Here is a 14,949-nt window from a genome sequence, read left to right as displayed (position 1 = left end):
AGGCTACTTTGAGCCTGCTGAAGTGCTGTGTGACCAGGGGCAAGGAGCTTGACCTCTCTGTGCTCTGGTTTCTGTACAATGGAACCAATGGTCACTTTGACCTCACGGGCTTGTGGTTAGGATTCGGTTTATTCACAAAAGGCTTAGCAGGGAGGTGACCCGGATGTCATTTGATCCTTGGAAGAGAAAGCTTAAACTCGGAGAAATCAAACATTTTCAGAAAATCATAAAGCGCGTGAGTAGGATTCCGCCTATTTCCACGTCTTCGCACTACCCTGCGCTGCAGCTGAGTGACCTCCATTGAGTCTCTGTCCTCTCTCTATCATCTGCAGCGGAATAGTGGGTAGTAAGGAACTGAATTATTCACGGGTCCTTCGGCCGTGATGGCCAAGTTCACGGCCTAAGTAGGAGGTCTTGCTTCTACACTGGGTGGCCAGAGGGTCTGAATTCGCCACAGCCTCAGGAGACCCTGCGTGGGACGCTCGAGGCCACCGCCGGCCACCGCGTTCAGAGCCAAATTCTGCACTTTGCTCCAAGTCTTGTCCGGGCGCACGGCCGACGACCCCTACGACTGGTCGCCGGCCTTGCCAGTCTTTGCTTCTTAGCCAATCTCCGTCACCCTCCGGGCTACGCCCTCAGTTCCTCTAGCACCAGTCGCGCAAGTTTTTTCGGAGCCCCGCCCTTGATCCCCAGCCATTGGCCATCAGGGCTGCCCGTCTTCCTCCGCGGCTCCAATCTTCGCCCGCCTCCGGGCCCTCGCCTCCTAGCACCTCGCGCCCAGCTGGACCACCCGGGGGCCCCCATAGTCTCTGCCAATAGTCCCGCCTCCACCCCTCAGTGATTGGCTTCAGGGGCTGCTCGTCCGCTTCATGTCCACCAATATCCGCTGCCTCCAGGGATGGTTGGCCAGCACGCAGCCAATCGGAGTACGGTTTGGACCCCTCCCGCGGCGCGCGCGGAGGGTGCGCGGGGCGGGGCTGTGGCGGGCTGGAGGTGGCGGCGGCGGTGGCGGCGGCGGCGGCGGCGGCGGCAGCGGCGGCGGCAGAGGCGGTGGCGACACGTCCCAGCCGGTGAGGGGGCGCAGGGGGCGCGGGGGGCGCGGGGCAGCGCAGGCGTCGAGGGAGCCCGCGCCTGTCGGGCCGACCTAGGGCGAGGCGTAGTCCTGTCATGGGCCCGGGGCGGGGGCGGACGAGGCGGGGCGTGACAGCAGCATCGCGGGGACGAGGAGAGGTTAAAGCCCACCCCCCGACCCCCGCACCCCGCACCTGCTGCCCCCTTGGGATCCCCACAGCCGTATATGAGGCCCTCGCCGACAGCCCACGCGTACCTGACAGCGCAGCCCTTCTCGTTGGCATCCCCGTCAGACACCTGAGTCTGTCCACCTCGCTGACGTCCCCCGCCCCCCTGGGGCCGTGCCTCCAGTGCTTCGCACAGTTGACTCTGCACCGCTACGCGCCCCTGTCTCTCTGACCCCCTTATATTCCTTCCCCTTCACCCACCTGACACCGCGCCCCCAACTCACGAACACCTCCTCCTCGCACATCGTCTGAGACCTTCCCTGACGATGCCCCCTACACCATAGGCCGCTCCTCTCCTCTCGGCGCCACCACACCTGGGACTGCACCCCCACACCGACGCCTGAGCCTGTGACCGCAAACTCGCCATTCCCCACTCACGTCTGGATTTGTTCCTGTTCCCTCACTGGCTTTTTCACACCCAGGTCTGTGACCCTCTCACTGCCCCCATCTTAAGTCATGTGGGTCAGCGCCCTCAGGTGCTTCCACCTGCACATGTACACACCTGTCTGGTGCCCTTGGCATCCCCTTGTGACTTGAACACCCCCCCCCCCAGTCTGTACCCACCTGTACTTTCTTCCACATGCGCCTGAGTTTGTGCCCACTCTATAATCCAGGTTTTCCAACATTCACTCAAGCCTGGCTATCTCAGGATCATGGCCCCTTCCACCACCACCCCCCTGAGAAAAAGCCCACCCAGATGTTAGCTTTTCATTTATGATGTTCTGTTAAGTGATTTCTGGGCTTAGCATAATCCTATCAGCCAGACAAACTGGAATTATCTCCATTTTACCAGCAAGGAATCTAAAGCGGTTTGAACCAGAGTGGCATTGCCCACCTCTTCCCAAGCACTGAGCATTGCTGCTGACCCTTCTCTGTGGACCTCCCCCACTTTTGCCCATCTGTTCTGTTTATTTCTGAGGGATTGGTAGGGAGGGGACCCCCACCCTCCCTGCAGCTGTTCCTCAGGAGTCATGACTTTGGCTGGGTCTGGAAAGGCTGAGCTGGAAGGGGCGGCCCCTGGTTGCTTTCTGAGCACGTGTCTCAGAGTCCAGGAGCTGTGGGGGGCGGGGCACTGTTGCAGCTGGGCTTTAACGCCTAGGGTGCCTCCAGCCCAGCTCACAGTGTTGGCTGGTGGCGGGGCTTGCCAGACTTTGGGACTCTGGCTCCAGCTCTTACAGACTGAGTCTCCTTGCTGACCCGGGAGAGCTCCTTGGGCCCTTGATGCTGATAAACCGAGAGAGTAAGGAAACACTCTTCAGAGTGAGAAGGCTAATGTTTCAGCTGCTTAGAGATAAACTGCAAAACTGTAGCCTGGCTTGGTGCTGGGGCTAAAGATTTTTCTGGAACTTTTTAAGTTCCCTAGAGTGTGATTTGCAAGTGTGCAGTGTGGAAGGAGGCTGGTGGCTTTATTGTTAAAAAAGCAATAATGTGCCATTTCCTGTAAGGGTTGCACAGTACTTCTTAACACCTACCCACCCCTCGCCCCCGTCTCTCCCTGGAAAGATGGTGCTGGAATGGTCTGAAGGGTCTTGTTCTAAAGCCAGTGGGGTTTTCTGTCCAAATGCGAACAGTCATTTAAAATGTGTGTGTGTATCTGTAGATGTTGTATGTATTTGGTTATACACATGTACATATTTTATATGTATGTACATGCGTGTATTTTATATATATATACACATACGCAAAGATATGAATAAACTGACAAGGTAATTGATATACATGGAAAAAATAAAATCAAGCAGTACGAAAGGAAGCAAGAGTAAAAACCAGGCAGGTCTCCCCATTCCTGTACCCTATCCCCGTCTGGAGGGCATCATTGTTAATAGTTTCTCCTATACAATGTTCCCTTCTGCTGCTGCTGCTAAGTGGCTTCAGTCGTGTCCGACTCTGTGCGACCCCATCGACGGCAGCCCACCAGGCTCCCCCGTCCCTGGGATTCTCCTGGCAAGAACACCAGAGTGGGTTGCCATTTCCTTCTCCAATGTATGAAAGTGAAAAGTGAAAGGGAAGTCGCTCAGTCGTGTCCGACTCTTTGCGACCCCATGGACTGCAGCCCACCAGACTCCTCCATCCATGGGATTTTCTAGGCAAGAGTACTGGAGTGGGGTACCATTGCCTTCTCCGATGTTCCCTTCTAGAGGTGGTCTAAGGGCCCCTTTTAAACCACTGGTAAATTTGTATCAAATTGTATCAAAATGGTGGGTGGCTTTATAACCAGTTCCTTACTGATGGCTGTTTAAGTTGTCTCTCATATGTTGCCTTTTTTTTTTCAATAAAATATTTATTTTTTATTTATTTTTGCACCCGGTCTTGGTTGCAGCTGTGTGCTGTGTTAGGTGCGGCATGTGGGATATACTTCTCTGACCAGAGATTGAACCCAGGCCCCCTGCATTGGGAGCACGGAATCTTAGTCACTGGACCACCAAGGAAGTCCCTCATTTTGCTTTTACAAACCAAACTGCAGTGAATAGATTGAGTCTTGCATGAGCAAATAGGTAGTAAAAGTGTGTGGGACTCCAGCCAAGCACAGATACTTCAAACCCTCTCTGTCTTCATGGTCTTTAACATCCAACTGCAGCAATCTCCTAAGGGTGGCCAGGCCACAGGACACGTACATCTAAATGGTTAATGCTCCTCCGTGGAGGCCGTGCGGTCATCAGTATTCTCAGCTGTGGAGCTGGAATGCCCAATTCCTCCCCTGGCGGCCAGGGCCGTTACTGTCAAGCTCTGGTCTCTCCAATCTTTCTGTCCGTCCCTTTCTGAGGTGTTCCTGCCCGTAGTGGGTGGTGATTAAACATTAGAGTTGTTTCTCATCAAGAGTCTAAAGTTCAGTCCAAAAAAATATTTGAGTCCCTCCTCTGCAGGGCTCTGAAGGAAACTACGGTGGTTGGTGGTGGGAGAGGCGGTCCTTTCTGGAGAAGGATGCAGGCACTGCCTGGAGTCCCAGGATGGGAGGTCGTAGATATTGACTGTTGCTTTCTTTCTTTTTTTTTTTAACACTTGGATCCAGCAAAAGAATGAAGGTGTCAAATGAGGCTGACTCAAGTAACAGATGTTAAATCTATTTGGGAAGTTGTCTTGAGACTTTCTTGCGTTGTCAGTGATTTCCCACTGTTGGTGCCAGGTGGAGGGCGTCATCAGACCAAGGGCAGGCCTTTTCACATTTGCCATCCCGTATTTTAGTCTTCTGTTTTGGCACTTAGACATTAGAGGAATATTGAGTTGATCGGAGCTGTTAGCTTGTTCGGGTTTTGCAAGCCAGCTCTTTTAAAAAATGCATTGTATTTTTTTATTTTAAATGTGAACTGCTTCTTAGTAATAATAATACATAATGTGCACATGAAAAGAAAGAAGGTAGAAAGAATAAGGAAACCAACGCCCAGTTTAAAAAGTAGAATGTTGCCCCAGCGGCCCCTCCCTGGTCCCTGTGCTATTTTTAAAATATGCTTGTCAACGTTTGTTTTCTTCACTGAATACCTTTTGCTGCAGCTGAGAGCTTAGGTTACAGGGTCTCAACAGCGATCAGGAGAAGCCAGGTTTTCTGTTGAAGCCTGGCCATCAGGGCAGCCTATGGGATACAGAGAGAGGTGCAGTGACCTCAGGGCCGCGGGCAGGTCGCTAGCCAAGGTACAGTATGCACTTGGGAGGCTCAGAGTCCTGCTGTATTAGTTTCCTGGAACTGCCACAATAGATAACCCCAGACTGGACAGCATGAGACGACGGGAGTTTATTCCGTCACCGTTGTGGAGTTCAGAAGTCCAGAATCGGGGTTGGCAGGTGCTGTGGACTGAATGTTTGTGTCTCTCCTAAAATTCATGTTGGAACTTAATCCCCCATGTGACGGTATTAGGAGGTGGGCCTTAGGGAGATGATTCTGTTATGAGAGTGGAGCCCCCACAAGTGGGATTAATGGCCTTCTAGAAGAGGCCCTAGAGAACTCTCCTGCCCTGTCTGCTCTGTGAGGATGCAGAGAGGTGGACTTCTGTGAACCAGAAAGAGAATCTGAACACACACCAAATCTGCTGGCACCCTGACCTTAGACTTCTCAGCCTCTAGAACTGCAAGAAATCCATTTCTGTTTACAAGCCACCCAGCCTGCAGTGTTTTATCACAGCAGCCAGAACTGACTAAGCCAGCAGGGTTGTATCCTACCTGGACCCTGAGGGAGACCCTTTCCTTGCCTCTGACGGCTGCCAGCAGTCCTTGAGTTCCTCAACTTGCAGCTCTAGCACCCTAATCTCCATCTCTGTCTTCTGAAGGTTTATTTTTTAGTTAAAAAATTAATATTTATTTATTTGGCTGTGCCGGGTCCTACTTGCGGCATGCAGGATCTCTGGTCTTCGTGATGGCACACAGAATCTTTAGTTGGGGCATGAGGGAGTCTTTTAGTTTCGGCATGTGGGATCTAGTTCCCCAGTGGGAGATTGAGCCTGGGCCCCACGCATTGGGAGTGCAGAGTCTTAGCCCCTGGACCACCAGGGAAGTCCCTTTACCTGTCTTCACATGGCCTTCTTCCCCGTATGTGTATCCTCCTTTAAGGACACCCATTGTTGGATTTAGGGTCCACCAAATCCAAGATGACTCATCTTGATATCCTTAGCTAATTACACCTGAAATACCCTATTCTAAGTGAGGTTACTTCCTGAGGTCCTGGGTAGACGTGAACTTCGGGAGACCTCATTTAACCCCTACACCTGCAGAGCCAGCATTCCCGCCTGACATTATTGAAGGAGGTGCTCGTCCGGCAGCCTCTGCTGTTTTGGACAAGACAGGGCCGGCAGGGTCGGAACACACTTCTCAGGCCCTGCAGGTGGCCCGTGTGCACAGTCCCCGCGGCTCCCTCACTCACCTGCTGGAAGATGGGAGCATCTGCTCGGTGCTAGCAAGGACCCAGACACGTGAACGGATGTCTTCATTTTGCTCTGTGCCACTCCTTGGCACATGCGTACCTACGGAGTTTGGTCTGGATCATCCCAGTTTTACAGAAGGGTGACCAAGGCATCGGGGGACCTTGGTCCAGAGATACACAGGGAAAACGTGGGAAAGTTAAGGCAGACCTAGGTTGTCCTGAATCCAGGTCCTGTCCTCCTCCAAACAAGTCACGCACAGCACTGTGCTTCCTGCCACTGTTAGAATCAGACACTTATCCAGTGTCCTAGAACGCCACCACCAGCACAGCTTCCAGGGGGGGAACAGACCTGAAGCCTGATAGCACCGCTTTTCTGTAATCGGTAAATGTCTGTGTGCCGGGGTCGGGGACAGGTGTGGGGGAGGCAGAATCACCCGCTCAGAAGGGTATGGGCCATGGGTGCGGCTCAGACACACCCCCAAGGAACTGGGGCGCTGTATTTGATGGGTCCTGTGCAGAGGCTGGGGGTGCTAACTCAGGGGCTCCCAGGGACCTGAAAGCCAGCAAGGAGTTAGCGAGGTGACAGAGCGTTAGGAGCAGAGGAAACAAGCAAGCCTGAATATGGCAGGACCCAAGAGAAGGCTGGGCCCGGGGACACGCAAGGGTCCTGAGAGGGGATTGGGTTGAAGGACCTGGTCCGTGATGAGAGACACAGGAGAGGGTCTTGCACTGAGGCCAGGCCACTGTGGACGGGCCGGATCAGCAGACCCTCTGACCACCTGTACCTCCCCGACTATGAGATGAGGACCAGACTGGAAGACCTGCCTTGTGAATGGTTTTGAGACTGCCAAGATGGAAATGTGCCAGGACAGAGCTCCGAACGGATGTCAGAGCCGTTGCTCTATCTCCAAGTGGTACACCTTTGCCGTGGTACGAGTTGAGAAAGTCAATATGTACATTTCATTAGGTATTAATTAGCCACACTGACCCACGACCTGCCCGCTCTACAGTGTCAACACAGCTAATCTCACCCTCACCCTGTCTAAAGAGCTGATTCCTAGATCACACTCAGTGACTCTGATTTATGTCTCTGGGCGAGAGCCCTGCACGAATGTCACCAGAGATTCTGGGACAGGCGCTCCTGGGGGTTTAGTTGAAACGCTGCCCTCCCCTCCCCTACTTTGGGCAGGTCTCTGCAACCATGAGAAGGGAGGGGGTGGGGTGGAGAATATATACAGCTTATAGCCTTGCTGGTCACACCTTAGCCAGTGACTGGTCTAGCCTTCCATTAGTGATGAGGTGCCTAAGAGCCAGACTTTGAAGAACAGACAGTTTGGGGCCTATGAGCCCCATTTTTTTGGCCCTGCCACATGGCCTGTGGGATCTTAGTTTCCCAACCAGGGAATGAACCCTTGCCCCCTGGAGTGGAAGAGTGGAAGCTTAGAGTCTTAACCGCTGGACCACCAGGGAAGTCCCCCAGGGCACCTCTTTGATTGGTCAGAGCTAAATATTGACCTGCCCTGAATGTCTGAGGCAGAGGTTGCCCTGCTGACTGTGAGCAGCCGTGGTGGTAACATGGCTAGGGCCGAGGGCTTGGTGGAGAGCAGGAGCTTCCTAAACTGCCGTCATTTAATGGGCAGTGGGGCGCCACTCTCCAGATTTTAACACTTTGAGGAGATGAACCTGCAGGAGACAGAGTGGAGGGCTGGATGCCACAGACTGGTGCTCAGCCCTCTGGGAGGCCCCAGCATGGAAGTGTGTGGGTACGTGGTGAGGCATGGCAGCTGGGAAGGCCTGCTCAGTAGAACCGGGTGACCTTAGCCCCGGTCTGACTCCTCTTTAGGGAGCACGATCCCCCAGAGACCTGCTTGGGCAACCCCAGCCTCAGAAGATAGTGACAGAGGAGGAAAATGAGGCCAAGGAGGTTTAGTAACACGTCCAAGGTCACACACTAGACTCTATCCTCCCACAACACCAGTTCAGCATGGCAAGGAGCCTGGGTGTGCTCCCACCCAGGGAACAAGGCAGACACTGATAGAAGAGGCGCGTTCGTGCTGCTGGGGCATGGTGCCTGCAGGGCAGGAAGACAGCAAAAACTGTCTTCACAGTATCTTCAGGTCCACAGCTCTGGCTTTCTGCTAGGCACTGCCACTAAGTGTGACCCAGGCCCCTTGCCTTCCAGGGTCCCCAGGCTAGTGGGGGAGGGGAGTGGAAAAAAGCCCCTCCCAGCGCAGCAGAGAACCAAGGAGTGCTCAGTCCAGGGCAGAGCAGCTAAGCTTGGGAAGGTGAGACCAGGATATTTAGGATGGGCTTTGAAGGATGCAGAGGAGTTTGCCAGGCGTAACGAGTAGGATGGAGAACACGGCCAAAGCAAAATCAATTCACTCATCCCGTAAATAATTGGGTAGGTGCGACTGAGGAGCCCCGTGCTGAGCTCCGCGTGTCAGGAACACACGGCTTTGGGGTAAAGATGTTACATAAGTGCGGCCTCTTAGCAGAGGAGCATGAAGACCATTAAGCGTCTCAGTTTGTTTTAGGTTACTTCACACACCATTGACCACAGGCGTTGGCAGCACTGTCTGCCAGGACCAAGGACAGTGACCGCCCATAGAACGTGCTGGGTCTTTCAGGACGTGGGGGTCTGACCTGTAGAGACAGCAGCACAGGGTTGCAGTGACTGGAGTTGGTCTGCCGTACATGCACCGGGGAGCACGTGCAGCAGGGAGAAGGAGCAGGCAGCAGCCAGCTGGGCCAGAGTTAACAGGCAAAGGCCATTACGTAAGATGCCTCCCCTCACTTAGGCCCATTAACAGCCTTTATCAACAGGCAGATAGGATGTTTACAGGCTTCCCTTTACCAAGAGATTACGGGGTCTGTTCCATGGCTGCTGGGGACTCCATCTCCCGAGCAGCTGCCCTCCTGTTTGTGTAAACACCTCGTCCTTCCGGGGGGGGGGGGCACCCAGCTGTGGGTGACCCTACCGCACTCTGGCACACCTGGTGGCCCTGCTTAGGGAGCTGCCTGTGAGTGTGTGTGTGTAAGGACGGCCTCGGACACGGAGCGGCTGCAGTGTGGCGCCCGTAGGACGGGCCGTCTGAGGCCCCGTGGCCCCAGGCTCGTGTTTCTTCTCTTTGCGCGTTTAGTGGCCTCTTTCTGGCTGTGATGGCCACAGTTGCGGCGCACAAGTCGTCACTGCTGCAGGTGGGCTTCCTCTAGCTGCTGCAGGTGGGCTTCCTCTAGCTGCAGCACCAGGGGCTACTTTCTGGGTGTGGTGCACGGGCTTCTCTTGTGGGCTCAGTAGTTGCAGCTCAAGGGTTTGGTTGCCCCAAGGCATGTGCAGTCTTCCCAGACCAGGGATCGAACCTGTGTCCTCTGCTTTGGCGGGCGTGTTCTTAACCACTGGACCACAGGGAAGTCTGCAGTTCATGTTTCGTAGATAGTGCTGTTCAGTAAGTTGCAGTGCTGCATGGCGTCCCTTGCCCCCATCCCCACTTCACTTTAATTTTTGTTTAATAAGTGGTATAGAAATAGCGGGTGAAGAGATAACCACTTGGGTCTTTTGCTTTTTAAAAGGTATTTATTTGGCTGTGCTGGGTCTTAGTTGTGGCATGTGGGATTGAGTTCCCTGACCAGGGATTGATTCAGGCCCCCTGCTTTGGGAATACGGAGTCTTGGCCCCTGGACCCACCAGGGAAGTCCCAATGAACACTTGTTATTTGGAAAAAAACCCCATCCCAAACTGGGTGAACTGAAAAGGGGCTTTGTGGGCTCCAGGGAGAAAAAGTCCAGGTGCTTCCTGTACCTTCCAGATTCTTTCGGCCTTCTGGGTCCCAGGACACCCCAAGTCTGCTGGTGTCTGCCTCCCCCTCCTGACCTTGGCTCTGTGTTGACTGCCCTTGGCCTAACTTCCCCTCCCTGGAGAAAAAGGACTTATCTAGCACAGGGGGCTCCCTCGAAAGTCTCAGCTTTGGGTCCAGCACCCCAAACCCAGGAGAGTGAGCTCTCATGACCTGAGCAGGGTCACCCAAGTCACCCTGGAGTCAAGGGGAGGGTCAGTGTCCCCTTCTCCAAGGAGACAGAGGGCAGAGTAGGTGGCTACCAGGGTGCAGTCTCCAGGAGAGGTCTGGTCGTCCACGCCATGTGTGGCCCACCTTCCAGGAGCTTAAGCATCTCCTCCAGACTGTCAGTTATTGTCTAAGTCATCCGAGGTATATCCTCTGCAGGTGGGGAGGGGAGTGAGCAGTAGTGAGCAGTGCGCGTCAGCCCCACGCCCCAGATGCCATCACAGCACCCTGGGATTTAGGAGCATGACTCTCAAGCTCAGACTCAGTTGGCCTGGGAGGGGCCGAGAAGGTTTCTGCTTTGTTTTATGGCTTTAAAGTGTTTTGTTGCGCTGTAATTTACACAGAGTAGAGTGAATAACCCATAAATGTACAGCTCAGGAATTATTGCGTCCATTCACACGTGAAACCTGATCAAGATACAGAGCATTTCAAGACCCCCAGCTGGCCCCTCCACACCCCTTTCTTGTCTTCCCCGCCGAAGGTAACCCCATTGATCCTAACGTCACAGATGCATTTTGTCAATGCTTGAATTTCCTGTTTAATTGTGTTAAGATACATTCAACAAAAAATACAGCTTCCCAGGTGGCTCAGTGGTAATCCTCCCACCAGTGCAGGAGATGCTGGTTCAATCCCTGGGTCAGGAAGATCTGCTGGAGGAGGAAATAGCAACTCACTCTAGTATTCTTACCTGGAAAATTCCATGACCAGAGGAGCCTTGCAGGCTACAGTCCATGGGGTCACAAAGAGTCAGACATGACTGCACATTCATACACACACGACATAAAATATACCGTCGTAACAGTTTTTAGTGTACAGTTCAGTAGCATTAAGTACCTTCACACTGCTGTGCAACCGTAACCACCATCCATCTCTAGAACTTTCCCATCTTCCCAGACTCAAACTCTGTCCCCATTAGACTCTAACCGCCCTTCCCCGCCAGCCCCTGTCTCCATGCTGAGTCTCTTTGGTTGTGTCCGACTCTTTGTGACCCTGTGGGCTGTAACTCGCCAGGCGCCTCTGTCCACGGGATTCTCCAGGCAAGAACACTGGAGTGGGTTGCCGTTCTCCACCCTCTTCATGGTGGCACTTCCCCAGAGCATGTACATGGCAACCACCCAGTTAATCCGACTCAAAATAACCTAGAAGGGGTGGGGGGAGGATCACAAAAAACTGTGGAAAATTCTGAAAGAGATGGGAATACCATACCACCTTACCTGTCTCCAGAGAAACCTGTATGCAGGTCAAGAAGCAACAGTCAGGACCGGACATGGGACAACGCCTATTTCCAAATTGGGAAAGGAGTACGTCAAGGCTGTATGTTGTCACCCTGCTTGTTTAAGTTATATGCAGAGTACATCATGCAAAATGCAGGGCTGGGTGAAGCACAAGCTGGAATCAAGATTGCCAGGAGAAATATCAATAACCTCAGATATGCAGATGGCACCACCCTTATGGCAGAAAGCAAAGAGGAACCAAAGAGCCCCTTGATGAAAGTGAAAGAGGAGAGTGAAAAAGCTGGCTTGAAACTCAACATGCAAAAAACTAAGATCATGGCTTCTGGTCCGAACACTTCATGGCAAGTAGATAGGGAAACAATGGAAACAGTGACAGACTTTATTTTGGGGGAGGGGGGCTCCAAAATCATTGTAGATGGTGACTGCAGCCATGAAATTAAAAGACACTTGCTCCTTGGAAGAAAGGCTATGACCAACCTAGACAGCATATTAAAAAGCAGAGACATTACTTTGCTGACAAAGGTCCATCTAGTCAAAGCTATGGTTTTTCCAGTAGTCATGTATGGATGTGAGAGTTGGACAATAAAGAAAGCTGAGCGCCGAAGAATTGATGCTTTTGAGCTGTGGTGTTGGAGAAGACTCTTGAGAGTCCCTTGGACTGCAGGGAGATCAAACCAATCAGTCCTAAAGGAAATGAATCTTAAACATTCATTGGAAGGACTGATGCTGAAGCTCCAATACTTTGGCCACCTGATGCAAAGAGCTGACTCATTGGAAAAGACCCTGATGCTGGAAAAGATTAAAGGCCAGAGGAGAAGGGGACGACAGAGGATGAGATGATTGGATGTCATCACCAACTCGATGGACATGAGTTTGAGCACGCTCCAGGAGTTGGTGATGGACAGGGAAGCCTGGCGTGCTGTGGTCTATGGGGTCGCAGAGAGTCAGACACGACTGAACGACTGAACTGAAGGGAGAAGAGGGCTGGTGAGGAGAGGGAGGCCTGAAGTGTGACCAGGCTTCTACCACCCTGGAAGGGCACTGGAAGCGCTTCTCTGATGGATCAGAGAAGGGCCTCCCAGGGCAGATCTGTTTCGTGTGCTGCCTTAAATTTTGTTTATTTATTTTTGGCTACACCGAGTCTTCCTTGCTGTGCGCAGGCTTTCTCTGGTTGTGGTGGGTGGGGGCTCCTCTCAGGTGCAGTGTCTTCTCACCGGGGTGTCTTGGTGCAGAGCACAGGCTCTGGGCGCACAGGTTTGTCTGCTCTGCAGCATGTGGGCTCTTCCTGGGCCAGGAACTGGACCTGTGTCCCTTGCATTGGCAGGCAGATTCTTATCCTTTGTGCCACCAGGGAAGGACCAGCTGGGGGTGTGTGTGTGTGTAAAGGACACATAACTTGAAACTCACCATTTTACCTTTTGCTTTTGGTCTTTTGGCCGTTCTTCACAGCACGCAGGCTCTTAGCTCCCTGACCAGGGGTTGAACCCGTGCCTCCTGCGGTGGAGTCTGAGTCCTGGCCGCTGGAGCGGTAGGGGATTCTCCCCTTCCACCAGCTCAGGGGCGTGTAGAGCAGCCCCAGTGCTGTGCTGCTGCCGCTGCAAAAGAACCTCGCTGTCGCCTGCAGAGGAAGCCTGTTCCCTTTCCCCCGGCCTCTGACCGCTGCCGCTCTGCGTTCCGTGCCTGCGGTCTGCGTGCTGTGGACACTGGGTGTGTATATGTGGAGTCTCGTAACATCTGGCCTCCGTGTCTGCCCTCTTGCTCTTGACATAAGGTTTTCAGGGTTCATCCATGTTGTAGCACATGTCAGCGCTTCGTTCTTTCTTTTTTCCCGAGAGGAATTCCTTCCTTTTTATGGCTGAGTAATAATAATTCAGCGATTGCAGCCAGTGCTGCTCTGAACACGGTGTGCAAGGATTTGCTTGAACATCTGTTTTCAGCTCTCCAGAGTGGGAGTAGAATCTTGGGGTCACATGGTAACTCTGTGTCCAATTAGCTGGGGAGCCTCCAGACTGATTTCCACAGCGACAGCCCTAATGCACATTCTGGAACATGAGGATTCCAGGTCCTTCGGGCAAGTTCGGGCAGACCTCAGCAGGATGAAGTCGGGGGAACATGGTTCTCTGCGTTCCGGCTCGCTCACTCCAGGCTTGGCCAAGCCCAGCTCACTGGTCAGAGAGCCCACGCCCCCAGGCATTAGGGCACTGCCCAAGGGCGTGCACTGGGCGAGGGACAGAACCAGCTTTGGACCCAGGACTCTCCCTTCCAAGTTATACTTCCCTAATAGGTGGCAGAGGGGAGGCCGAGCACCGACCCTGGAAGGGACCGCAGGAGTGACCGTTGCAACCAGCCTGGAGGTCAGGGTGAGTGGAGAGGCAGAGGGTGGTGGGGAGCAGAGGAGGCAGCACCCCCAGACAGGACTGACGCGAGGTCATTTCCAGTGCAAATCCACTGTGGTTTTTTCAGTATTTATTTATTTGTCTGCATTGGGTCTTAGTTGCGGCCTGCGGGCTCAGTAGTTACAGCGCATGGGCTTGGTTGCCTCACGGCATGTGGACTCTTAGTTCCCAGACCAGGCATCAAACCTGTGTCCCTTGCATTGAAAAGCTGATTCTTAACCACTAGACCAGCAGGGAAGTCCCCCACTGGGTCTATTTTTTAATTAAACTTAGATCCATTGTATGTTTTGCCCTCATATCCTCCCCAGTGCTGTAATGGGACCACAAGATAGTACCAGAAGCCTTGGCACTCTCTTCTCAGTTGGGAAGCTCAGGGTCGGGGGTGGGCAAGAATCTGCCGAGGGTGGAGCCCCTGAAACAAGGGCACCTGCCCTGCTGGCCGCCCTTCCCTCACACTGGCCCCTCCCAGGCCGCCTTGTCCCGGAAAACAAGCCCACCACTCTGCGATCTCAGAGAGGACGTGGGTGGGTTCCTGGGTCCCCTCCAGCCTCCCTCCGTCGGACCCTGTCCTGCCTGAGTGACCCCACGCGCAGCCTCTATAGGTCTCCTTAGCCTGTCCCTGGCTTCCCCGCTGCCCGTACAGATCGACAGGCTCTCCTCTCTCTGGCTGGTTCATTCCTGCCCGGAGGCCTTTTGCACACCCTGTCTCGCTGTTGGAATGCAGCCCCTGCCAACCCCTCTACCCCCAACCCCGTGTGTCCAGCGTCAGCTCCAGCACCCCCCTCAGGAGGCCAGCTTGGCCACCCAGTCTTGAATCTGGGTCCCCGTCTCCCTGCCCCCTTCCTTCCTAGGGTGTGCGGGTGCGGCTCCCCGAACTGTCTTGCCTGCTTCTGTGTGAGGGCACATGCCAGTTTGGTGCCATGCCCCCAGGGCCCAGCTGGGCCTGACCCGAGCAGGCTCTGGGCACCTGCCATTATGAGCAAGCCCAGCCTCCCTGGGGCAGCGCCAACGGTTGTGGGCTCTGACCTGGAGTCGCTCCCCTGTGACTGCACACTGTCCCCAGGGCCACTGCCCAGCGCCTTGCGGCAGACTGCCAGTTTCTCTGGC

At 53.9% G+C, this 14,949-nt stretch overlaps 2 protein-coding genes across 4 annotated transcripts in view; one reads left to right on the top strand and one right to left on the bottom strand.

The window, feature by feature from the left end:
- Positions 1-110: 110 nt before the first annotated feature.
- Positions 111-1,428, bottom strand: LOC138440090 (sterile alpha motif domain-containing protein 1-like). The gene is made up of 2 exons (XM_069589017.1): positions 1,328-1,428; positions 111-1,144 (listed from the first exon to the last, which is right to left on the bottom strand). The coding sequence occupies exons 1-2, from the start codon at positions 1,353-1,355 to the stop codon at positions 645-647; spliced, it is 528 nt and encodes a 175-aa protein (XP_069445118.1). The 5' UTR covers positions 1,356-1,428; the 3' UTR covers positions 111-644.
- Positions 949-14,949, top strand: part of SLC25A42 (solute carrier family 25 member 42) — a 42,700-nt gene continuing 28,699 nt past the window's right edge. The window contains exons 1-2 of one of the 3 annotated variants that reach the window (XM_069589013.1): positions 985-1,070; positions 1,583-1,720. The gene's annotated coding sequence lies outside the window, so the exon portion shown is untranslated. Of the gene's footprint in view, positions 1,071-1,582; positions 1,721-12,895; positions 13,154-14,949 lie in introns of those variants that run through there. The other 2 variants (XM_069589012.1, XM_069589016.1) reach the window with 2 other exon arrangements.

Source organism: Ovis canadensis, chromosome 5, assembly GCF_042477335.2.
Source record: "Ovis canadensis isolate MfBH-ARS-UI-01 breed Bighorn chromosome 5, ARS-UI_OviCan_v2, whole genome shotgun sequence".
In the NCBI taxonomy this organism is placed as follows: domain Eukaryota; kingdom Metazoa; phylum Chordata; class Mammalia; order Artiodactyla; family Bovidae; genus Ovis; species Ovis canadensis.
This window is presented reverse-complemented; position numbering and strand designations above follow the sequence as displayed.